The sequence below is a fragment of the Myotis yumanensis genome, unplaced genomic scaffold, assembly GCF_028538775.1.
Source record: "Myotis yumanensis isolate MYYU_CA2020_CCGP unplaced genomic scaffold, mMyoYum1.0.hap1 SCAF_8, whole genome shotgun sequence".
NCBI lineage: Eukaryota > Metazoa > Chordata > Mammalia > Chiroptera > Vespertilionidae > Myotis > Myotis yumanensis.
The window spans coordinates 46,987,504-47,013,624 of NW_027223759.1; the positions used below are offsets into that span (position 1 = coordinate 46,987,504).

Here is a 26,121-nt window from a genome sequence, read left to right on the forward strand (position 1 = left end):
CACTTGTGGTTTTTTTTTTCATATTTTCTGATTGGACCTTTAATAATCTTACTTATTGGTTAAAACTTACTAGTATATCTAAGGTCAAAAATAAATTGAGTTACTTTGGGGCACCAGGAGAAAGGAACAAGAAATTATGCTGAAAGCAAGTATACCAGAAACTTAGCCTTCTGAATTTTTTTTTTATTATGGCTCTGAATTAATGATTACTCTTTGTAGAAACTTTAAAGGTGATATATTTATTTATTGCAGTTTTACTCTTTTTTTTTTTTTATCTTCACCTGAGGACATGCTTAGAGAGGAAGGGAGAGAGAAACATCGATGTAAGAGAGAAACATCTATTGGTTGCCTTCTGTATGCTCCCTGAATGGGGATCAAATCGTAAACCCAGGTATGTGCCCTGACTGGGAATCAATCCAGCAACACTTTGGTGCACAGGAAAACGCTCAACCAGCTGAGCTACTCTTTTACTTAAAAAAACACACCAGTTCTGAATTTAAGACTTTTTTACCCTGTTGCTGTTATGGTCAAATTTGAAAACTCTATCTAAATGTTAGATGTAAAAACATTAAAAAAATAATTTTAAGTTATAGTTGACATGCAATATTATATTATTTTCAGGTGTACAACGTAATGTTTTGACATTTATGTACCTTATGAAGTGATCACCGTGATAACTTTAGTACCTGTCTGCTACCGTACAAAGTTATTACAATATTATTGACTATATTTCCTAACAAACATTTTTTAAGTGGAATGCAGAAAGAAGCCTTGCTTTCTGGACATTCAGTTTTGGGTCAAACCCTACTATCTAGTTTAGACTAAGAACAGCATCTCTAGTTAGTGCAAAAATACTTGTTACTTTAATTTGAATATTGGAATTAATTTGATATTAATCATATCAGTATAGCCATCTTAAACCAATTATTTTACAGGGGCTGTATATTGGAGTGGGGCTTGGAGTCATCATAATGGAAGCAAAAAATATGAAGGAAAAACAGTTATTTTTATACCAGCATATTGTACCTGGCTACTAGTTGTAAATGATTTTCCTTACCCAAGAAAATTTGTGATGTGAATGAAAAAGCGCCTTTTTTCCCAGACTCATTGTTTACAAATATGCTTCGCCTAAGAGCTGCTATTTGTTCATTCTCTTGGAGAGTGTTCCGTTTTCGACCCTTCGGTTGTGAACCATTAATTAGCCAGATGGATAAGTGTACAAATGAAGAGCAACTATTTGATCTTATTGAAGAAAACCAAGCCATAATTTCAGAAGAGGAAGTGGGATGTGCATTTAATATACTTTGGCAGTTTCAGAAGCAGAAGACTGGCTTGTTAAAAAGTGTTGAATGTATCAGAAACCATCCCCAATTTCTTACTCTTTATAATTTAACCACAAATAAAATGGAATTGATGAATGATGATAACCTGGTGAATGTGTTGTACCAGATACAACAGTAAGTACTGTATTTTTAGATTTTATAGAAATGATATTTAATTTTCTAAACATCTCTTTAAAATTGAAAACTATTTTTTTCTTATAGTTTTTCTGATCATCTAATATTTTAAAGATATTTAGAGAATATTCTTTGATTGTGGTAATCATTTCACAATATTTGCGTCTCAAAGCATCATGTGCAACCTCAATATATACAATATTTGTTAATCATACCTCAATAAAGCTGAGAAAAAATTTAAAAAAGGAAAGAAATTACATTGTTTGCAAAGAAATCAAGCCTTCAGAAGAACTGAACTCCCTAAATCAGGGGTCCTCAAACTTTTTAAACAGGGGCCAGTTCACTGTCCCTCAGACCGTTGGAGGGCTGGACTATAGTTTTAAAAAAAACTATGAACAAATTCCTATGCACACTGCACATATCTTATTTTGAAGTAAAAAAACAAAATGGGAACGTATTTGTGGCCCTCGGGCCGTAGTTTGAGGACCCCTGCCCTAAATAAAGGATTCAGCAGTTATATAAAGGGTAAAAAAAGCACACAAAAGTTATAACTAGTCTGTTTGTTAGTCTCAGTGGTGGAAAAATAGTTTTCTCACAGGATTATCCAACCTGCAAGGGCTTTTTAAGTAGCTGCAGATGTTGATATTGCACAAAGCAGAGATAAAGTTGTTTTTATTAGGGAGTCAGCATACAGCAAAGGGGTCTAAAACTTTACTTATTTGGGAGATACGTGTAAGAATAAAAAAGAGTGGTTCTCCCTTGTTTTTGGTGGTCTTTCTCAGATTGCAAAGTTTTTTCTCTGAGGTACATGAAGAGAATATGTGATGATGATGGGCAAAATACCAGTTTTGCTTTCTCAGTGGTCATGTTAGTTTGGAAAATGCCGAACCAGACAAAATTAAACAGATCTTTATTGCAGGACTCCTCTGAGCCATTAATATGCTAGTGTATATTTGAATTCTGAGCGGGCCTTTTCCAAACTTATTTAACCACAAAACATTGTGTTGAACATCTCACAACACTGATGTGTGTGTCAGGCACAGAAGGAGAAATGCTGCTTGGTAATTTGCCTAAAAACTGCATTTCTATGTTTCCCTCAAGTCATCTATATATCTAAAAGCCTAAGCGACTGTTAACAACCAAATGACTGGAACAACCGGTCGACCAGTCACTATGACATGCACTGACCACCAGGGGACAGGTGCTCCATGCAGGAGCTGCCCCCTGGTGGTCAGTGTGCTCCCACAGTCAACCTCCCACGCCAGCCAACTTTCTCCAGTCCCTCACCCAGGCTGGCAGGCCCTGTCTGGCAGCCGGCCGGCCCGGCCCCAATCGGGACTGGGCGAGATGGCCCCGATAGGCCCTGGTACTGACCAGGTCTAGGGACCCCACCCGTGTATGAATTTCGTGCAACGGGCCTCTAGTATTTTAATAAGGAAAGGATTTCAAGAGTAATGTAATTGTGTTTTCAAGATTTTTAAACAGGATGTAGTTTGATTTTGCTTCGTGACTCAACCTGAAATTTGATTTTTAGGCGATAAAATAATATAGCCTATTAACATTATAAAGATGTTGAAATTGGTTAAAAAGAAAAACTTTTATACATACAATATATGATATATGTGGTTTAATTACATGTGTAAACTATCCATTGTTAGTAAAGATATACTGGAATAGGAACTCTTTTCTAAAAAATGTATTTTTATTTTAAAAAAGCTATACTGGAACAGGAACTCTTATATGTTGCTGGTAGTGTAATATGTGTTATGAACTTTATTATTTTTTTATTTAAATTTTATTTTTCAATTACAGTTTACATTCTGCATTATTTTGTGTTAGTTTCAGGTGTATAAGATAGTGGTTAGACAATCATGTACTTTACAAAATGATTCTCCCGATATTTCAAGTGCCCGCCTGGCATCATACATAGTCATTACAATATTATTAACTACATTCCTTTTTTTTTTTTTTTTTTTAATGGTAACAGACATTTACTGCCTTCCTGCTAGGTATTTTTACTTGTTTTTTTTTTTTTTTAATATTTTTTTAAATCTTTATTGTTCAGATTATTACATTTGTTCCTCTTTTTTCCCCCCATAACTCCCCTCCTTCCAGCTCCCACCCCACCCTCCACCCTCACTCCCCACCCACTGAGTTCATCCATAGGTGCATGATTTTTGTCCAGTCACTTCCCGCATCTCCCACACCCTATTCCCCCAAGAATAGTCAGTCCATTCCCTTTCTATGTCCCTGATTCATTATAATCACCAGTTCATTCTGTACATCAGGTTATTTATTCACTTGATTCTTAGATTCATTTGTTGATAGATGCATATTTGTTGTTCATAATTTGTATCTTTACCTTTTTCTTCTTCTTCCTCTTCTTAAAGGATACCTTTCAGCATTTCATATAATACTGGTTTGGCGGTGATGAACTCCTTTAGTTTTTCCTTATCTGTGAAGCTCTTTATCTGACCTTCAATTCTGAATGATAGCTTTGCTGGATAAAGTAATCTTGGTTGTATGTTCTTGGTATTCAGCACTTTGAATATTTCTTGCCATTCCCTTCTGGCCTGCAAAGTTTCTGTTGAGAAATCAGCTGACAGTCGTATGGGTATTCCCTTGTAGGTAATTGAGCCTCTTTCTCTTGCTGCTTTTAAGATTTTCTCTTTGTCTTTTGCTCTTGGCATTTTAATGATGATGTGTCTTGGTGTGGTCCTCTTTGGATTCCTTTTGTTTGGGGTTCTCTGCGCTTCTTGGACCTGTAAGTCCATTTCTTTCTCCAGGTGGGGGAAGTTTTCTGCCATTATTTCTTGAAATAGGTTTTCAATATCTTGCTGTCTCTCATCTTCTGGCACTCCAATGACTCTGATATTAGTCCGCTTAAAGCTGTCCCAGAGGCTCCTTACACTATCTTCACACTTTCGGATTCTTTTTTCATTTTGCTTTTCCAATTGGGTGTTTTTTGTCGAATCTTTGGTTTGATTCTTGTGCTCCTCTGGTCTGCTATTGGGTATAATATTCTTTATTTCAGTCCGTGTATGCTTACTTTCTAATTTCTTTATCGTAGCATCGAGGGTCTCATTAGTTTTCGTGAGGTTCTGCACAAATTTATGGCAAGCCCTCAAAATTGCGATTCTTAGCTCCATATCCTCCATTTCTGTCATGTTTTTTTGTCTCCGCATCTTTTATGCTTTCTTGGTGCACCCCCCTGTGGTCTCTGTGCGCAGTCTTGTTCTAGCCAAGCCTTAATTGTTGTAGTTAACACTAGAGGGATTTGACCACCAGGCCGACTGGCTGTGGAAATCAGCTGTGGGAAAACTTCAGTCCTCAGGGGAGGCGCTAGCCCAGCCCTTGCCTGAGGCGATTGGCAAATGGCTGTGCGCAGGGTTTGGGCGGGGCGGGCTCAACAGGGCGGGGGGAGGGAGCAGCTATGGCCGCTCTCAGTCCGTCCCCAGGGGCTCTGCCTCTCTGTCCCAGCAATCGCTGCAAACCTCGGAGGGGCCGTAGCCAGACAGTCCCGCTTCTCCCGTTTGAGTCTGGGTCCCTAGAGACTCGCCCGGATCTGTAGCCCAGAGTCTGAGACTCGCTCCTGATTGAAAACGACAATCGCGCCCTCAGCCGCCAGCCCGCTTTGCGCGCGCACCCTCACCACCGCACCGCCGTACCTTTAAATTTTCCACACTGCGCCTCCGCTGAGCGTCGGAATGCTGTTGTTTTTGCTTCTAGTTGAAGAGACTCTCCTCAGCCAGCCTTCCCGTGGTTCTGGTTGATGTCCCCTCCGACTTTTAGTTGTATTTTTGAAGTGGTTGTCCATGGTGGCAGTCTCCGGTGTTTACCTATGCCGCCATCTTCGATTCTCCTCTATTAACTACATTCCTTATGTGTACTCTACATTCCTGTAACAATTAAAAAAATATTTTTATTGATTTCAGAGAGGAAGGGAGAGGGAAAGAGAGACAGAAACATCAATGATGAAAGAGAATCATTGATCAGCTGCCTCCTGCATGCATCCTACTGGGGATTGAGCTTGAAACCTGGGCATGTGCCCTGACCAGAATTGAACTGTGACCTCCTGGTTCTTAGGTCAATGCTCAACCACTGAGCCACACTGGTAGAGCCCATGACTATTTTGTAACTACCAATTTGTACTTCTTTTTTTTAAAAATTTTTAAAAATATATTTTATTGATTTTTTACAGAGAGGAAGGGAGAGAGAAGAGAGTTAGAAACATCGATGAGAGAGAAACATCGATCAGCTGCCTCCTGCACATCCCCCACTGAGGATGTGCCCGCAACCAAGGTACATGCCCTTGACCGGAATCGAACCTGGGACCCTTCAGTCCACAGGTCGACGCTCTATCCACTGAGCCAAACCGGTTTCGGCTAATTTGTACTTCTTAATCCCTTCATATTTTCATCCAGTCCCCCAACTCTTCTCCCCTCTGGTAACCACCACTCTGTTCTCTGTATCTATGAGTCTGTTTCTATGTTGTTTGTTTTTGTTCTTTAGATTCTACATATGAGTGAAATCATATGATATTTGTCTTTCTCTGACTGACTTATTTCACTTAGTATAATACTCTCTAGGTCCATCTGTGCTGTATAACATGAACTTTAAAACTACCGTGGGGGGGGGGGGGAACTACCCTTGGATCCAATAATTTGCTTCTGTGATTTATCATAAACGAGTGATCTGAGAAACACATAAAGATTCTTGTACATGGAAATTCATCTCAGCATGAATTCTATCTATATAATAAAAGGCTAAGTGACTGACCGTCTGTTCATCTGACCGATTGACCAGCCGGTACATATGACACACACTGGCAATTTACAAATAAACGTTGACTCCCACACTTCTATTATAGAGAAAGGGCGAATAGCAATATTAAAATATTTTGTATTTTAATTTTGTAATACTATATTATATATACTATTTTGACATGTAATTTTTTGCAGTAATGTAATTACCACACAAATCTTTCTTCTAATTAATTTCCTTTCAATGTGCACGAATCTGTGCACTGGGCCACTAGTTGTTTATAATATTGAAAAACTAAAATTCAAATAGGTGAATATTTAACCAAACGATACTATATTCACTTAATGGAATAATATACAATCATTAAAAATTACGTTGCCCTAGCTGGTTTGGCTCAGTGGATAGAGCGTTGGCCTGCGGACTGTAGGGTCCCGGGTTTGATTTCAGTTAAGGGCACATGCCTGGTTGTGGACTCGATCCCCAGTAGGGGTGTGCCAGAGGCAGTGAGTCAATATTCTCTTTCATCATTGATGTTTCTATCTCTCTCCCTCTTCCTTCCTCTCTGAAATCAATAAATTATGTTTTGAGTACTATGTAATAATTTACACAAATGCCTACAATATAATATTAGCTTATTGAAAAAAGCAGGATATAGAAATGTTAAAGAAGTCTGTATATTTCATGTGTGTAGAAAAAATAACTGAAGAGAAATGTTCCAAATAAATGATGGTGGCTATTTATGAGTAGCAGAGTTATAATTGATTTTTATTACCCTATTACAATTTTTCTTTATTTTACAAACTTTATCTTATAGAAACATTTTTATAATCAGAGCAAAGTAATACAGGTTATGTGCACTTTTATTTATTTATTTATTTATTTATTTATTAAATAATACATTTGTGTTTTTTAAAAAAATATATTTTTATTGATTTCAGAGAGGAAGGAAGAGTGAGAGAGAGATAGAAACATCCATGATGAGAGAGAATCATGGATCGGCTGCCTCCTGCAAGTCCCCCACTGGGGATTGAGCCCACAACCCGGGCGTGTGCCCTTGACTGGAATTGAACCTGGGACCTTTCAGTTCGCAGGCCGATGCTTTAACCACTGAGCAAAACCGGCTAGGGCTATGTGCACTTTTAACATGAAATGCATCTTTGAGCATTTTCATTGTTCAGTGGAGTGCATTGAAACAAGCAGATAAAAGGTTAATGGGATATGAGATAAAGTATAGATATTTATTAGATTGTACTAAGAAATCAGAATACTGAAATGAAAGCAGACCAGAAATAAGGACTGACTATCTAAGAGTATAATAACCTGCAGTTCACTTTTGCATTATAATTCTTACTACATGTGTTTTTAATAATTTAAAAATGCATAGTTATAGAAAATTACTTTCTCTTGTTTTTATTGAGGTTTGCTGTTGAGTCCCATGACCCACTAGTTGAAGCACTAGTGACAGAAGCATGGAGAAGACTGGAAAGGCAAGTACTCTGAGTTCTTCCCCTAAGGTCAGGGTTATCTTTTTCAGGGTTAGCACAGTGAAATCTCGTAGGAAAAAAATGGGGAGTGTATTTTTCCTTGAGGGAGAAAGAACAGTATTTCAAATGTTTCCTCTTTAAATTAAGAGTCAGGAACATACACAAGCAATAGTATGGTTTTGTGTATGGGGAATGCCTGGGGTGGGGCAGAGTTGGGTGGAGAAAGGCAAAAGGAATAAAATGGGAGATATCTGTAATTTGTTTCTGTCAACAATAAAACAAAAAGAATAGGGAACATAATGTGCTTTTCCACATTTACACTTAAAATATAAATAAGGTAGAGTCAGCTACTCATGGACTGGCATTTTTTTTAACTTTATTTTTATTGTTGACATGATTACAGGTGTCCCCATTTTCCCCCCCTTTCTCTCCCCCTTTGCCAACCTACATCCAGCTTCCCCTCAACCCCCCTTCCCTCTGGCCATCACCACACTGTTGTCTGTCGATGGGTTATGCATATATGTTCTTTGGCTAATTCCTTCACCTTCTTTCATCCAGTCCCTCTTTCCCCCCTCTCCTCTGACAGCTGTCAGTCTGTTCCATGTACATGCTTATGTTTCTGTTTTATCAGTTTATTTTGTTCATTAGATCATGGACTGGCATTTTTGAATCTTCTTTTCTGGAAGAGTTCTACTTCAGAAAGTAGATTTTCTGAGTGATAGGCAGTTAATTAAAACCTAGATGTTCAGGAGCCGTAAAAAGAGAAAAAAGAAGACACCAGTTTACTAGAAAGGAAAACACTTTAACAGCATCTATAGGTACCTGCCTATCTCTCTTTTTTATAGAGAGACAATGAGCAGAGTTCACCAGTGATTTAGAAGCTTTCAGGTCCATTGCTGCAAACAGTATCAATTCAGATTTATTTCCTAAACTACAATAGCAAACAGCTATTTTCTTCCTTTTATTTTTGTTTTGTTAATCCTCACCTGAGGATATTTTTCCATTAATTTTTAAAATATATATATTTTTATTGGTTTTTTTTTACAGAGAGGAAAAGAAAGAGATAGAAAGTTAGAAACATCGAGTCAGCTGCTTCCTGCACACTCCCTACTGGGGATGTGCCCGCAACCAAGGTACATGCACTTGACCAGAATCGAACCTGGGACCCTTTAGTCCGCAGGCCAACACTCTATCCACTGAGCCAAACTGGTTAGGGCTCCATTTATTTTTTAGAGAGAGTGGAAGAGAGAGGGAAAGACAGAGAGAAACATTGATGGGAGAGGAACACATCACTTGGTTGCCTCCTGCATGTATTTCCACCAGGTCCCAGGCTGGGGAGGATCCTGAAACCAAGGTACGTCCTTGACCAGAATCAAACCCGGGACCCTTTGGTCCACAGGCCGATGCTCTATCCACTGAGCAAAACTGGCTAGGGCAAAACTCAGCTATTTTTATCATGTTATAATCAATAATCATCTAAAAAATGTGAAATTTATTCAGGGTATTCTTGAGTATTGAGAAGTCTATACAATTTATATTATACAAGAGTATATGAGAACTCTCCTTTATAAGAGAGCTGAGAGAAAAACAAAGCTCATTTTGGCAAATCTTCACTGAGGACCAAGTCGGCAACCTGGACATGTGTCCTGACCAGGAATCGAACCGTGACCTCCTGGTTCATAGGTCGAAGCTCAACCACTGAGCCACACCAGCCGGGCAGCATGGGTTACTTTAAAAATAACAAATAACATTTGAGAAAAATTCATTTAAAAGTAGTAATGTATTAGTAATATAATAATATTTTATAATTTTTTATTTTACAACTGTTTTTATATGTTTTAAGAGAAAGTAAATACTAATGATCTCTTCTGTATATTTCTTCAATAGGTTTGATATGAATGTGCTGGCAAAATTTTCCACTTGCCTAGCAGATCAACACTTACATTTTAGTCCATTAATGGGAAAAATAGCTGATATTGTAAGTAGGAACTTGGAAACCATACAGGACTTAAGGTAAATTTATTTAGAAAGCCCTTGCGTTGTGGTGGGAAGGTTCTAGGCTTTGTATGCATACACACTTAGATTGGCCACTTTCTAATATGTGACTTTAACTTCTTGAGAAGTTCATTGTCCGCATTTATAAAACAGGGATAGTAATGTATCTACTTTGCAATGTTGTTGTGGGAATTAGAGGTAAAGTATTTAAAGTATAAAACAATATTCTAACAGTTTAGTCCACTACATATACCCATGTTTATGGCAGTATTAGTCACAATTGCCAAAAGATTTGGAAACAGCCCAAATGTCTTTTAACAGAAGAATGGACAATCAAAATGTGGTATATATCTACAATAGAATATTATTCAGCTTTAAAAAGGAAGGTAATCTGACACATGCTACAACATCGATGAACTCTAAAGACGTTGTCCTAAGTGAAATAAGCCAGACGCAAAAGGACAAATTCTGCATGATTCTGCTTAAGACAAATTACCTAGAGTAGTCAAAGTCAGCAAAACAAAGTAGAATGACTGTTGCCAAGGGTTGGGCGGAGAGGAAATGGAGATTTATCCTATCTAATAAAAGAGAAACATGGTAATTAGCGTACGGCCGCTACCCTTCCCATTGGCTAATCAGGGCGATATGCAAATTAACTGCCAGCCAAGATGGTGGCCGGCAGCCAGGCAGCTGGAAGTGAACAAGAGGCTTGCTTGCTTCAGTGAAGGAGGACTCCAATGTTCCCCGCATGCCTTGCCGGCCTCTGAGCTGGCAGTTTGAAACATTGTAACAAATATAGAAGCTAAACAAAACCCCAGAAACCAGCTTTCAGCCGGCCGGGATCTCAGAGCTGGAGATGATACAGTGTTACGATTATAGAACCGAAACAAACCAGATACCTGCTTTCAGCAGCAGAGGCCTTGGCCCAGAATAAAAAAAAAAGAAAAAAAGAAGTGGTTGGGAGCTTCAGTCACCCACCAGCCTGAAAACAGCCCTCAGCCCCTCACCCAGACTGGCCAGGCACCCCAGTGGGGACCCCCACCCTGAAGGGTGTGTGACCAGCTGCAAACAGCCATCAGCCCCTCACCCAGGCTGGCCAGGCACCCCAGTGGGGACCCCCACCCTGATCCAGGACACCCTTCAGGGCAAACCAGCCAGCCCCTACCCATGCACCAGGCCTCTATCCTATATAGTAAAAGGGTAATATGCCTCCCAGCACCGGGATCAGCGGAGCCGCGAGGCCTCCTGGCACTGGGATCAGCGTGACAGGGGGCAGCGCCCAAACCTCCTGATCGCCCTGCGGCTCTGTGTGTGACGGGGCGGGGCCACAACCTTCCTATCCGCCCTGCTCTGTTGTGACAGGGGAAGGCGCCCCAACCGCCTGATCAGCCCTGCTCTGTGCCTGATAGGGGGGTGCTCCCCAACCCCCTGATCGACCCTGCTCTGTGCGTGACAGGGTACGGAGCCCCAACCCCCATGATGGGCCCTGCTCTGTGTGTGACAGGGGGCAGCGCCCCAACCCCCTGATTGGCCCTGCTCTGTGCGTGACAGTGGGTGGCACCGCAACCTCCCCATCGACCCTGCCTTGAGTGTGACGGGGGCGGTGCCCCAACCCCCCAATTGGCCCTACCCTGAGCGTGACTGAGGGTGGCATCGCAACCTCCCGATCTGCCTTGCTCTGTGCATGAGAGGGGGCGGCGCCCGAATTCCCCAATCAGCCCTGCTCTGAGCCTGACCAGGGGCTGCACCTAGGGATTGGGCCTGCCCTCTGCCACCCGGGAGCAGGCCTAAGCCAGCAGGTCATTATCTCCCGAGGGGTCCCAGACTACGAGAGGGCACAGGCCGGGCTGAGGGACCGCCCCCCCCCAGTGCACAAATTTTTGTGCACCGGGCCTCTAGTTATTTAATAAGTAAGGAGTTTTAGTTTGAGAAGATGAAAATGTTCTCCAGATGGATGGTGGTGGTGATTGTACAACAATGTGAATGTACTTAATACCACTTAACTGTACACTTAAAAATGTTTAAAATGGTAAATTTTACATCATGTCATTTTTCTACACACATGAAAGTAGCTTGTAAAAGCAAACAGTAAAAATTGTTGTAAAGTAAATTTTGTTTAACTTTAAAAATTATTATAGACCCCTTTAGAAAATCTAATGAAATATTTATGAAATATTTGGACATTTCCTCACTCCAAACTGCAGTTACAAATATATATATTATTTGAAAAATAATTTCAGGGGTCTTTATAGTTAAACTAAATAGCAATGTTAGGTTACTAATTAATGCTAATATCAACATTAAACATTTGAATAGAGAAGCCAAAGTATTTTACAACTGGGTCTTTAAAAATAGATTTATTTTCTTGAAAAGATTAAAAGAAATTTGGAAACAAAAATATGTAAATAGTTCCACTATCCTAATGGTTGCAATAGTTTCAGATTTATATTTTTATATCTTTTTTTGTAGGTTGTTTTCTATTATCATCCCCAGGTATTTGTTATATATCTTTTTTTAAAAAAGTTTTGCTTATTGATTTTTAGAGAGAGAGGAAGGGATTTTTGTGTGTGTCCCAATTGGGGATCCAATCCACAACCTTGGCACATTGAGACGTCCTCTAACTGAGCTACCCAACCAGAGTCCTTGTTATGTGTCTTTTCCATTTTGCATTTATTCATCATTATGGATGCATTCTTGTAGTTGTATTTTTCTGATTTTCATTATGTAAGAATTGTCATTTGAAAGCAGGGACCTCACTTTTGTAATTTTGGTGTCTTCCAAGAGCCCAGAAGAGTGATTCATGTGTTTGTTTTTTAAACTATTATTATTTTTTATATATGTTTTTTAAAAGTGTTTATTGAGTGAGGAAATATTAAATGCTACTTTGTGTTTGGAATTGTCTTTCATATATTAATATCAATCTAGCATGAAACATTAAAATATATAAAATCATTAGAAATATTTTACCAAGATTTTTATTAGTAAACTAGAGGCTCAGTGCATGGATTCGTGCATGGATGGGGTCCCTCGGCCTGGCCTGCGCCCGCAGAGGGGTCACGGTAGGGCTCTAGGGCATGTCTGGCCCATCTCGCCCAGTCCCAATCGGCCGTATCCCAGCAGCAAGCTAACCTACCGGTTGGAGCGTCTGCCCCCTGGTGGCCAGTGCGTGCCATAGCGAATGATCAATTGGTCGAATGAACGGTCGGACACTTAGCATATTAGGCTTTTATTATATAGGATTATAGATATACAGAGACAAGAGTTAATAAAGCAAAGTTCTACAACCAAAAATATAAAATGAGACTTTTAATGTTGCATTCATGGGCTGTTGGTCCAGTGATTTATTTATTTATTTATTTTTAAAATATATTTTATTGATTTTTTACAGAAAGGAAGGGAGAGAGATAGAGAGTTAGAAACATCGATGAGAGAGAAACATCGACCAGCTGCCTCCTGCACATCTCCCACTGGGGATGTGCCTGCAACCCAGGTACATGCCCTTGACCGGAATCGAACCCGGGACCTTTCAATCCGCAGGCCGACGCTCTATCCACTGAGCCAAACCGGTTTCGGCATGGTCCAGTGATTTATGAGTAAATTTCACTAAAAAAATTTTTCTTTAGTCCTGGCCTGGTAGCTCAGTTGGTTAGAGCATCATCTTGATACACCAAGGTTTGATCCCGTCAGGGCACATACAAGAAACAACCAATGCATGCATAAACAAATGGAACAACAAATTGATCTCTCTCTCTTGCTCTAAAAAAAAAAATCAATAAAGAAAAAAATTAAAAAAACATTTTTCTTCAAAAAAGATATCTATAAAACAAGATATTATATATACTCAATAAAAAATAGGATTTCAATGCTTTTTTTTGTCCAAAGAGGTTCAATTACTCAAAGATCTGTGTCAAGTTCTACTAGTATTTAAAAAAAATTTGTTATAAACCGATATTTTTACCAGTTCCTTTCTATATCTATTTTTTTTTTGTCTTAGATTTGTTCATTATTCTTAAATAATGTAAAATTTTTTGGATCTTTTTCCTTTTTCAGGTCTTTGTCTGTTTTGATGGTCAGCATATCTTCTTTAACATCCCAACGTTTTCAAGAACAATTAGTGAAGAAAACAGAACTTCTTTTTGATACCATAGATTCTTCCCAGGTCAACATTGCAAGAAGAATAGTACAATTCCTTAGGAATATTAAATATAGTTATTACCCACTATTAGAAAGGTGTAATAAAGTGTTTTTAAGCAATGTGAATGACCTTGATTTGGACTTCATCAGTAAAATACTTAGTCTATACCACTCTCTACAATTTCATAATTTTCAATTTATTTTAATAACTAAAAAGAGGCTAATTGAAATGATTCCTCTGTTTGATCAGCCTGCTACCTTTGTCAAATTGTTTGTAGTATTGGGACCCATGGCAGGACCTGAAGAAAAGAAACGGTAAGTTCTGCTAAAAATGCTTTACTTTTCTGTGGAGACTATATGGAGCCTTCAAGCTTAGATCTTGCAGTTCTGAAAGGCACAAAAATCAACTGTGGAATGGACAATATTCTCATATGCTCTGCTCCTTGATTCTTTCTCTGTTAATTCTAATTTACATCTCAAACTCTTATTCCACTATTGTGTTCTGAAAGGGAGCCAGTACCCCCTTGTGGCAATGGATGAGGGAGAACACTATTTTAAGGACCTTTATTCTCCCTTCCTAGGTCATGTGACTGGCTTTAAAACAGGTATAAGACTGCCCTGTCCAGTGTAGGCTGTGGACTATTCAGAATTATAGTAGTTAACAAGACCATTTTTTGCTTTGTCTTCCCATTCATCATCAAAAGCCTTTATTTTTTTTATTTTATTTTATTTTTTTTAATATATTTTATTGATTTTTTACAGAGAGGAAGGGAGAGAGATAGAGAGTTAGAAACATCGATGAGAGAGAAACATCGATCTGCTGCCTCCTGCACATCTCCCACTGGGGATGTGCGCGCAACCCAGGTACATGCCCTTGACCGGAATCGAACCCGGGACCTTTCAGTCCGCAGGCCGACGCTCTATCCACCGAGCCAAACCGGTTTCGGCCAAAAGCCTTTATTATGTACATTGGCATATATTCCCATGCCAGGTTTGAGTGAATTTGATCTATCTCCCATCTTAGAAGAATTTCCAGTATTGCTAGATATTAATGTAGATAGAAATTTTAGAGATTAAAAAAATGAACAAATACTGTATACATGGTTACTGATATGAGCAAATGGGTAAGTACTATTAGTGGATTAGTTAAGCAGGTGTTCCAGAGAGTTGCATAATAGAGGTATCTACATCATTACTCTGTTAGCCAAAACTTCATGGAGAGTTTTATTTTTAAGAATTCTTTGAAATATATATGAAGAAATTTAAAGTATATTTTAAGAGACTATCATGATGAGAACAAGATGATTATTTAAGAAACCTTTATTGGAATCTCTTTTTTTTGATCACTAAATATTATTAAAACCTCATATGCTAAAGCAGTACAAAAGTTGAATTTAACTGGGTCCCTGCCTTCAAAGATTTTTATATTCCAATTGGGAGGATAGAAATATATAATTGAAATATGTAAATACTATGACACTGCAAAATAGTTTATGAATAAGTACTCAAATTAGTGATACAGTTAGTAAGTGCTATGGGCAGACAGAAAAGTGAGAAAAATGTGGACTAAAGTGGTTGGGAAAAGCTATGAAAAGCATATTTGAATTAAGTTTTTCTTCATATTTTCTATTTGTTACTTAAGAACTGTTATTTTAACATTTTTTAATAAACTATCCATTTTTCAACCTAAAAATTTCTTCTTTGCTTCTAGACTTGAATCAACTATATTATTGATGTCAAAGGAGCTGACCAGCCAGGAAGCCCTGGCAGTGATTGGAGCAATGGAAGAGATGGAAAGCAGAAATTTACGTCTGATTAAAAGGTAGTCTTTCCTAAAATTCATGGTGTTAAGTTTAGTTGTCATTCATAAGTAGCTATGTTTTTGAGGAAAAATTTCGTGTTTTTTGTTTTTTTTTCTATAATCTAGCTGTTGGTTTTGAAGAAATAAGGAATTAACACTTAAGGTATTATTTATTTCCGTTTGTTTTTCAAAATAGAAATTCTGTAATTGTTTATAGTATTTTTCATTTCATTTGCTACTGTTGTTATTCTCAAGCAGAGTATCATAATCTAGGAAAGTTGAGAGCATAGAACAAGATCTTACTTTTCAAAAGGACAGTTTCTGAAAAATAGTTGACATCTTTGTGAGCTTGGTTTCACACCACAGTTGTTACCTTGAAATCATACTACCACATATTAACTTTTTTGTTAACTTGAGATTAAGAAGGAAAAAAATTCATGGTTTAACACACACACACATATTATTATTTAAAAAAAAAAAAAATATATATATATATATATATATATATATATATATATTTTTAAATATATTTTATTGATTTTTTACAGAGAGGAAGGGAGAGAGATAGAGAGTTAGAAACATCGATGAGAGAGAAACATCCATCAGTTGCCTCCTGCACATCTCCTACTGGGGATGTGCCCGCAACCCAGGTACATGCCCTTGACCGGAATCGAACCTGGGACCTTTCAGTTTGCAGGCCGACGCTCTATCCACTGAGCCAAACCGGTTTCGGCTTAAAATATATTTTTTATTGATATCAGAGAGAAAGGGAGAGGGAGAGATAGAAACATCAATGATGAGAGAGAATCATTGATCAGCTGCCTTCTGCACTCCCCCTACTGGGGATTGAGCCCACAACCCGGGCATGTGCCCTTGACTGGAATGGAACCAGTCCACAATTGTGGAACCTTCAGTCCACAATCCAAAGCTCTATCCACTGAACCAAACCAGCTAGGGTTTATGTTACTTATTTTTATTATCTATCATATTCCATTTTGAAAATATTCCTTCTGCCTTTTTCCTCCAACTTATTGTCTCAGCATTTCCCATTGTTTTGAAGCATTTCTATTAGAAGGCCAGTGGATTTAAGGAAGAAAAATCAGTTTTGATAATTGTTAGTAACTCTTGGTAAATATTTTTTTGGAGGGAGGATGTGGAATTTGGTGGTTCTTCTGAGAGATTATTTATTTAGGAAGTAAAACTATCCTTTTCTCTCTTCTTGCTATTGATAATTAAATATTTCATTCATACTTTATTGATAGCTCATTCTATTTTGTTGTATTTCTATCTCCGTCTTTTAAAAAATTAATTTATTTTTATTTTTCAATGAAATTTGATATTCAATATTATATTAGTTTCAGGTGTAAGGTGTACTAGTTAGACACTTACATAACTTACAAAGTGATCCCCCCTCCCATAAGTCTAGTACTCACCTGGCACCATTTCTATCACCATCTTGAGACAGTTCTTCAAGAACAGATAACCTTGTCTCATTCATTGCTGTCTCTCCAGCACAGAGTGTGTCTAGCATGAAGGAGCTCCTCAGTAAATGTTTAATAAATAAATAAGTGAACTGGTTATAACAGATGTTTTATCATTCTTTTTAGAATTGCTTCAATTCTGCATAAGAATTTGGAGAACTATAAACCAATAGAGTTATTGAAGATAACTCAAGCATTGATTGTTCTACATTTCCAAAGTAAAGAGTTTTTTGTGAAACTCAGAGAATTATTGCTTAGGTAAGATTAAAGTAGAACTGTTTGTTGAGTCTTTCGTTTTGTAATCTAGTCTTTCAATTTATAATCTAGTTTGGCTTAATTATGTAAAGAATTGTTGGAACTTTAGGAGATAGAATTGGATAGCTTATTATTAAAAATGTTAAGACACTTATCTCTTCCCATGCCCATTCTGCCAGTGCTTATACTTGCTATATTTTGAAATGGAAATGAGGCCAGTCTGGTGATGAGTTCCGTAGGGCATGCATAAAGTAAAAGCCAAGCCGTTTTTCTTTCGGCAGGAATAATAGCATACCATGAAAATATCGGAGCTGCTGAAGAAGGCAAAACTCATATTTAGGGGCCTTCAGTTTGACTTCTTGTCTTTTTCTTTTTTAAAGATATTTAAGAGAGAGGAAGGGAGAGGGATAGAGAGAGAGAAACATTGATGAGAGAGAAGCATTGATCGGCTGCCTCCTGCATGACCCCTATTGGGGATCAAGCCTGAAACCCAGGCATATGCTCTGACTGGGAATCAAACTGTTACCTCCTGGTTTATAGGGCTATACTCAACCACTGAGCCACATTGGCTGGGCCATTAGTTGATTCTTGTATGTGCTGACCAGGGATTAAACCAGCCGTGGGCAAACTACGGCCCGAGGGCCTGATCCGGCCCGTTTGAAATGAATAAAACTAAAAAAAAAAAAGACCGTACCCTTTTATGTAATGATGTTTACTTTGAATTTATATTAGTTCACACAAACACTCCATCCATGCTTTTGTTCCGGGTCTCCGGTCCAGTTTAAGAACCCATTGTGGCCCTAGAGTCAAAAAGTTTGCCCACCCCTGGATTAAACCCACAACCTTGGCGTATGCTCTAACCAACTGAGCTACCTGGCCAGAGCCTAAAGATTTTTTATTTATGTATTTATTTTTTAAAACTCTTTTTTTAAAATATGTTTTAATTGATTTTGGAGAGAGAAGGGAGAGGTAAAGAGAGAGAAACATTGATGTGAGAGGAACATTGAGTGCCTTCCATACGCACCCCAACCAGGGATTGAACCCACAACTTGGACATGTGCCCTGACTGGGAATCAAACGGATGACCTTTTGATGCACAGCATGATGCTCAACCAACTGATCCACACCGGCCAAGGCCCTAAAGATTTCTAAAAGCTCTCAGTTTTTTATTTTACTTTAACAACTGCTGTCCTGGTGGTAAGAATCTTACCATGGATGTTTGGGAAAGGAGACATAAAGAATGGAGTTATTCTGTTTTTTTTTTTTTGAAGGCTGCACTTCCTAGATAGAAGTAGGATGGGAACCAGTATAATTGAGTGATTGCTGTCTGCTGTCTCCTGACAGGTCATATCAGAAATTCAGCCCAAATTCTGTCTCTAGCAATAGCACTGGAAAAAAACATTGTTCTGATACTAACTTTTTTGTTTTCAGGGACTATGGTTTTATTTTTGCATTAAAAAAATTGGGATGTGCTTTATATTATCTTAAGGCTTCCCTTAGTAACTCTATGGACCTGACTTTGATTTAGTTAACCCTTCTTTAATTAACTTGTATTTTTTTTTAAAAATATATTTTTTTATTGATTTTTTACAGAGAGGAAGGGAGAGAGATAGAGAGTTAGAAACATTGATGAGAGAGAAACATCGATCAGCTGCCTCCTGCACATCTCCTACTGGGGATGTGCCCGCAACCCAAGTACATGCCCTTGACCGGAATCAAACCTGGGACCTTTCAGTCCGCAGGCTGACGCTGTATCCACTGAGCCAAACCGGTTTCGGCTAACTTGTATTTTAAGCCTCCCCCATCCATTAGAATAATAATGGATGTTAGAATAATAATACATATTTGTATTTTAATACTTACGTGTATTTTAGTTTTTGTTGCTAATGTATTAATTTTGTTCTTTTTACTTTCCCTCCTTTTCTTTATAGTTATTTGAAAATTAGTGTCAAAACTAGTGAGATTTCCATCCTGGTCTGTGCCATTTCTAAACTTCCATCTCCTCACTTAGATGAAGTGGGGATATCTCGAATTGAAGCAATTTTACCACAGTGTGACCTAAATGACCTGAATCGTTTTGCCACATCTGTTTTAAGATGGATTCATTATGGTCATGTGTATCCAGATAACACTACTGGAAAACAGCTGAAACTACTTCAAAAATTAGATCACTATGGGCATCAGAGACTACAAAAATACAACAATTTGAATTCGTTATGCGAAGAACTTAAATCTTTAAAAGGAGACTGGTTTTCTGAGTCTCTTCTTGAAGAAACAGTTGCTACTTTACAGCGTTTGGTGGATGGAATTAATTACACAAATGTTGCGGGAATTGCATATTTTATTTCTAGAACTAACTACCTCAATACTTTGCTGCTTGACAAGATAGCCTCAGTGGTCCTCCAGCAGATTGAAAAGGTGAAATTGAAATGTCACACCATTTTATATAGTTGTCAATTTATAAAAACAAATGTGTATCGTAAGTACTTTGACACCTTGATTGGAATTTGAAGTTTAAAAATTAAACTTTAATTTTTGGTCCAGCAATTTGTTGTTTCTCCTCTTAAACCCTTTTTCTCCAGCATTACAGATATGGACAGATTGTTAAAATCAGTAGTCAAAATTCATTTACTAGAAGGAAGTACTAAAAGCAATACTGGTTATTATTAAGAAGGATATTAGAGTATGAATAATTTTTGTTTTCCCTTTTTCTTATTTTCTGTAATCCTGTGATACTACTTTTACTATTTAAAAACAACTATATTTAAAAGTGTGAGAAAAGTGTGAAAACAGAAAATTATACTGACTTCAGTGCAGTTTACCCTTGAACAATGTGGGGGTTATCATTACATTCTTATATAACTTTTGACTCTTCCAAAACTTAACTACTAATAGTTTACTGTATTGGTTTTTCAAATTTAATTTTAATGATTTTGGAGAGAGGGAGAGAGAAACATTGATTTGTTGTCCCATTTTTTTTATGCAGTTGAATAACATATCTTGTATCTTACATGTATTATATACTATATTCTTATTATAAAGTAAGCTAGAGAAAAGAAGATGTTACTAACATCAGCCCAGCCAGTGTGGTTCAGTGGTTGAACATTGACCCATGAACCAAGAGGTCACCAGTTCAATTCCTTGTCAGGGCACTTGCCTGGGTTGCAGGTTCCATCCCCAGTAGGGAGTTTGCAGGAGGCAGCCCATCAGTGATTCTCTCTCATCATTGATATTACTCTCTCTCTCTCCCTCACCCTTCCTCTCTGAAATCAATAAAAAAATTTTGTAAAAAAGAAAATACATTTACAATATTTATTGAAAAAATCTGCATATAGTGGATCCATGAAGTTCAAACCCATATTGTTTAGGGTCTACTGTATTTTTTAAAATTTCTTGATTTTTAGAGAGAGGAAGAGAGAGAAACAGAAACATTGATTTATTATTCCACTTATTTATGCATTCATTGCTTGCTTCTTGTATTTGCCCTAAATGGAGATTGAACCTGCAACCTTGGTGTATCGGCACAATGCTTTAATCAACTGAGCTACCTGGCCAGGGCAGGTCTGCTGTATTCTTAAATTATCAGTGCGTTTTCTTACAAATTCATTTCTGGAACTTACTTATGAAATGCTGCTTTTTGGGTTATTGTTTTTATAAGATTTTTACTTCGTATTCTCTCAAATGAAAATAAAAGTCTGTCTTATCTGTTTAGCATATTTCTTGGTAGTATTGGATGAGTGAGTGAATAGTGAAAAATAGTGAATGAAAGAAAAATAAATTATGATTATTTTAAACTAAGAAACCCCTTTAATTACATTATGAGTACAAAATGCACTGATATCATATAAATTATATAAATTAGTGACACTTCCTATTCATTTTTTAAAATATTTTTTCATTGATTTTTATAGAGAGAGAGGGAGGGAGAGGGGTAGAGAGGTAGAAACATCAATGGGAGAGGAACAACATCGATTGGCTGCCTCCTGCATGCACCCCTTCCGGGGATTGAGCCAGCAAGGGGGCTTGTCCCTGCCTAGGAATTGAACCGGTGACCTCAACTGCTGAGCTATACTGCCTGGGCTTCCTATTCATTTTAATGACTAGTGAATTTCTGGAATAGGATTTTACATCTAACAAGATTAATTCGTACATTATCTGATTTTCTTTAGAGTTACTAGAAATTAGTGGGGTTAAATAGATTATAGAGGGGTAGAAAAATTAAATAGAGTAATGCATGTATCATTTAAGTATAGGCACGTTAGAAAATGACTTCTATCCAAAATAATTAGGTTAAAGTTTTGTTTTACTGAAGTTAAAGTAAACGTTTTTGTTCTGTTTATACAGATCCATCCTTTTGCAATCTTTGCTATTATTCTCCCATTCAGCACCTTGAACTATGATCCACCTCAAAGGGATGAATTTTTTGGAACTTGTATTCAACACCTTAATTCTTACTTAAGTAGGTATATTATTTGGCACTAAATTGAATGAATAGGTGGGAGGATACTATTGCTGATGTTTCTCATTTAAAGGATAACCATAGTAGCTGTGAGTTCTATAAAAAAGTTTATATCCAATTTTGAAACTTTATTATGAAATGTCAAACGTATGGATAAAATTGAAAGAATGAACACGGAATAACTATATACTCATAGGGGAGATTCACTAATCATTAACATTTTATCATATTTGCTTTACTGTTTGTCTTTCTTTTTTTTTTTTTTTTTTTTTTTTAAATATATTTTATTGATTTTTTACAGAGAGGAAGGGAGAGAGATAGAGAGTTAGAAACATCGATGGGAGAGAAACATCGATCAGCCGCCTCCCGCACATCTCCCACTGGGGATGTGCCCGCAACCCAGGCACATGCCCTTGACCGGAATCGAACCCGGGACCCCCCAGTCCGCAGGCCGACGCTCTATCCCCTGAGCCAAACCGGTTTCGGCGTACTGTTTGTCTTTCTTGCTCTTATTTTTTTCTGTGCCATTTGAAAGTAATTTGTAGGCATTGTGACCCTTCATCTCTAATTACTCAGGCATGCACCTTCCTAAAAATAATGAACATCTTCTATATCTCCACAATTCTGTTATCATAACTGAGAAAATCAATAGTCTCCTACTATATAATACACAGTTCATGTGTAAATCACCTTTATTATTCCCCAAATACAAAATACTGTGGTTGTTTACCCTAGATCCATTCAAGGTTCACTCATTGTGTGGCTGATCTCTTAGAGTCTAGAATATTCTCTGGGTTTTTGGTTTTGCTTTGGTTTTATATTTTGCTTGAAATTGATTTGGGAGAAAGGTTGTTTTTTCTTTCTTTCTAATATTCTCTTATCATAGCTTTCAAATGTACAGAAAAATTGAAAGACTATAACAAACATCTCTATACTGTATACCCACAATCTAGCTTTTGAATAATGATTAATTTAGTACCACATTTGCTATATGTGTGTGTGTGTGTACATACTCATCTATGTCTGATAAACTATTTTTTGTTGTTGTTTTATATATATACTAGAGGCCCAGTGCACAGATTCATGCACTGGTGGGGTTCCTCGGCCAGGCCTGCACCCTCTCACAATCTGGGACCCCTTGGGGGGGGATGTCGGACTGCCAGTTTCAGCCTGATCCCTGCAGGCCAGGCTAAGGGACCCCCACCGGTACACAAATCCATGCACTGGGCCTCTAGTATGCATATAAGATCTTTGGTTAATCTCTTTCAACCCTTCCCCTTCCCCCCTTCCCTCTGAGATTCATCAGTCTGTTCCATGTTTCCATGCCTGTGCATTGAGTGTCTGCCCCCTGGTGGTCAGTGCACGTCATAGCTATCGGTTGAATGGTCGGATGGTTGCTTAGGCTTTTATGTATATAGATTTTTATTGATTTCAGAGAGGAAGGGAGAGGGAGAGAGAGAAACATCAATGATGAGAGGGAATCATTGATCAGCTGCCTCCTGCACACCCCCCACTGGGGATCGAACCCACAACCTGGGCATATGCCCTTGACCAGAACTGAACCCAGCACCCCTCAGTCTGCAGGCCAACACTCTATCCATTGAGCCAAACTGGCTAGGGCCTATTTGTGGGTTATTTTTTTTATTTTATTTTTATTTTTATTTTTTTTTATGTTTTTTAGATAGAGAGGAAGGGAGAGGGATAGAGAGATAGAAACATTGATGAAAGAGAAACATTATGGATCTGCTGCCTCCTGCATTTCCCCTACTGGGGATCAAGTTCAAAACCTGGGCATGTGCCCTGACCGGGAATCAAACCAGCGACCTCTTGGTTCATGGGTCGATGCACAACCACTGAGTCAGCTCTAAATACTTGAGGTTATAAGGACATTCAGTATCACACTTAAAAAAAAAGTTAACAAGTACCACCTATACCATAATCAAATTTTCCCAAATCTCACCAAATTGTCTTTTATGACTTTTTTAAAAAGCAACCAATATATATTTTTTAATTAAATCTTTATTGTTCAGATTATTACATTTGTTCCTCTTTCCACCCCCCATAACTCCCCTCCTCTCAGTTTCCGCCCCACCCTCCACCCTCACTCCCCACCCACTGTCCTCATCCATAGGTGCATGATTTTTGTCCAGTCTCTTCCCGCATCTCCCACACCCCTTTCCCCCCTCCAAGAATAGTCAGTCCATTCCCTTTCTATGTCCCTGATTCTATTATAATCACCAGTTCATTCTGTACATCAGATTATTTATTCACTTGATTCTTAGATTCACTTGTTGATAGATGCATGTTTGTTGTTCATAATTTGTATCTTTACCTTTTTCTTCTTCTTCCTCTTCTTAAAGGATATCTTTCAGCATTTCGTATAATACTGGTTTGGTGGTGATGAACTCCTTTAGCTTTTCCTTATCTGTGAAGCTCTTTATCTGACCTTCAATTCTGAATGATAGCTTTGCTGGATAAAGTAATCTTGGTTGTATGTTCTTGGTATTCAGCACTTTGAATATTTCTTGCCATTCCCTTCTGGCCTGCAAAGTTTCTGTTGAGAAATCAGCTGACAGTCGTATGGGTATTCCCTTGTAGGTAATTGAGTTTCTTTCTCTTGCTGCTTTTAAGATTCTCTCTTTGTCTTTTGCTCTTGGCATTTTAATTTTGATGTGTCTTGGTGTGGTCCTCTTTGGATTCCTTTTGTTTGGGGTTCTCTGCGCTTTTTGGAGCTGTAAGTCCATTTCTTTCACCAGGTGGGGGAAGTTTTCTGTCATTATTTCTTCAAATAGGTTTTCAATATCTTGCTGTCTCTCATCTTCTGGCACCCCTATAATTCTGATGTTGGTACGTTTGAAGCTGTCCCAGAGGCTCCTTACACTATCTTCGTATTTTCGGATTCTTTTTTCATTTTGCTTTTCCAGTTGGGTGTTTTTTGCTTCTTCACATTTCAAATCTTTGACTTGATTCTTGCGAAAAGCAACCAATATTGAGTTGTTATGTCACTTTCTCCCTATCTTTTTTCCCATTGGTATTATTATTTTTTTAAGAGATTGGTCATTTATTGTTGAACGTTCAGATTATTGATTTATCTGATTGCTTTTTGTTAAAACCGTGCTCCTTTATCTGCAGTATTTCTAGTAATATAGAAATTAGGAATAGATGCTTGATTAGATTCAGATTAAATATTTTTAGCAAACATGCCTTGTATATATTGCTGTGTACCTGATGTTTGTATCACATCTGGAGACACATAATATCTGATTCTTTCTATCAATTTTAATAGTTAAGCTGCTGTGAGACCAGTATATATTAATTTATCAGTATCATGCTCATAGACTTTACTACATTTTTGTGGGATTTATAGGTCATATAGTGTCTAACTATGTCTGACACTATTGTGTCTGCTAATAGACAAGTAAAATGGGACTGTGTTCTATGTATGTTTATATATGAATGAGTGTATATAACATTTTTAGTAGCACAAGTATATGTAGAAAGATGAGACTTGAAACTGAGACTTAGAATATGCTCTCCTGGTTGTTCAGTCATGTTTCAAAAGGAAATGAAAATACACCTCTTCTCATATTCTCTAAGTAGAGGCTTAGATAATAGAATTTCTTTTTAAATTAAGGGTATAAGAGAAGAAAGGTTGAGAAGTACAGCTTTGATTTTTTAAAAGACTTTCTGAGAATGAAAAGTTTTGGAGACCTTTATAAGATAATTTAAAATAACTAATGGAGTAATAATTCTCTTTATTTTGAATAAATGTTAGTTTTGACAGATTGGTAAATGCCTCATTTATCTTGATCTTGCTTTATTAAAATAAACTCAGCAAAAAATAAAAAAATATTTCATTCTTTTTGTACTTTGTAAAAATACTGTTGTAGTAGGGCATTTTGGATGACTCCTTGCTTCTCATCAGTAATGTCTCTTGGATGAGGCAATTCAGCTAAATTACCTCAAGCCTTACACTCTGGGATATGTGCCATGCTGCTGGGTGACAGGTAAGGGAGGAGGTGCTAGGTGAGATCTGAGCTTTTTGCATGTTTGCACTCAGCCTAGAAATCTGAGATCCCTACAGAGTAGCACAGGGTAGTGGTCCAGGCTCCAGGCTGGACTCTCCAGGTTAAATCTCACCCTCCACTTGCTAGCTGTGTGACTTTGAGCAAGTCATTTAACTTCTCTGTATTTCTGTACATTCATTTATAAAGTGGAAATAGTAACCGTTTCTGCTGCATACTGAAGTGAGATTTAAATGAGTTAATATTTGTAAAGTGCTTACAGTGAT

At 37.7% G+C, this 26,121-nt stretch overlaps 1 protein-coding gene across 2 annotated transcripts in view; it reads left to right on the forward strand.

Annotated features, from left to right (window-relative positions):
* Nucleotides 1-26,121, forward strand: part of FASTKD1 (FAST kinase domains 1) — a 33,787-nt gene that overhangs the window by 1,528 nt on the left and 6,138 nt on the right. For both annotated transcript variants that reach the window (XM_070422800.1, XM_070422801.1), the window contains exons 2-9: nt 936-1,457; nt 7,640-7,708; nt 9,593-9,718; nt 13,751-14,149; nt 15,546-15,656; nt 17,243-17,374; nt 19,303-19,789; nt 21,716-21,830. In XM_070422800.1, the coding sequence (XP_070278901.1) occupies nt 1,120-1,457; nt 7,640-7,708; nt 9,593-9,718; nt 13,751-14,149; nt 15,546-15,656; nt 17,243-17,374; nt 19,303-19,789; nt 21,716-21,830 (1,777 nt within the window). In that variant the 5' untranslated portion in view covers nt 936-1,119. The remainder of the gene's footprint in view (nt 1-935; nt 1,458-7,639; nt 7,709-9,592; nt 9,719-13,750; nt 14,150-15,545; nt 15,657-17,242; nt 17,375-19,302; nt 19,790-21,715; nt 21,831-26,121) is intronic.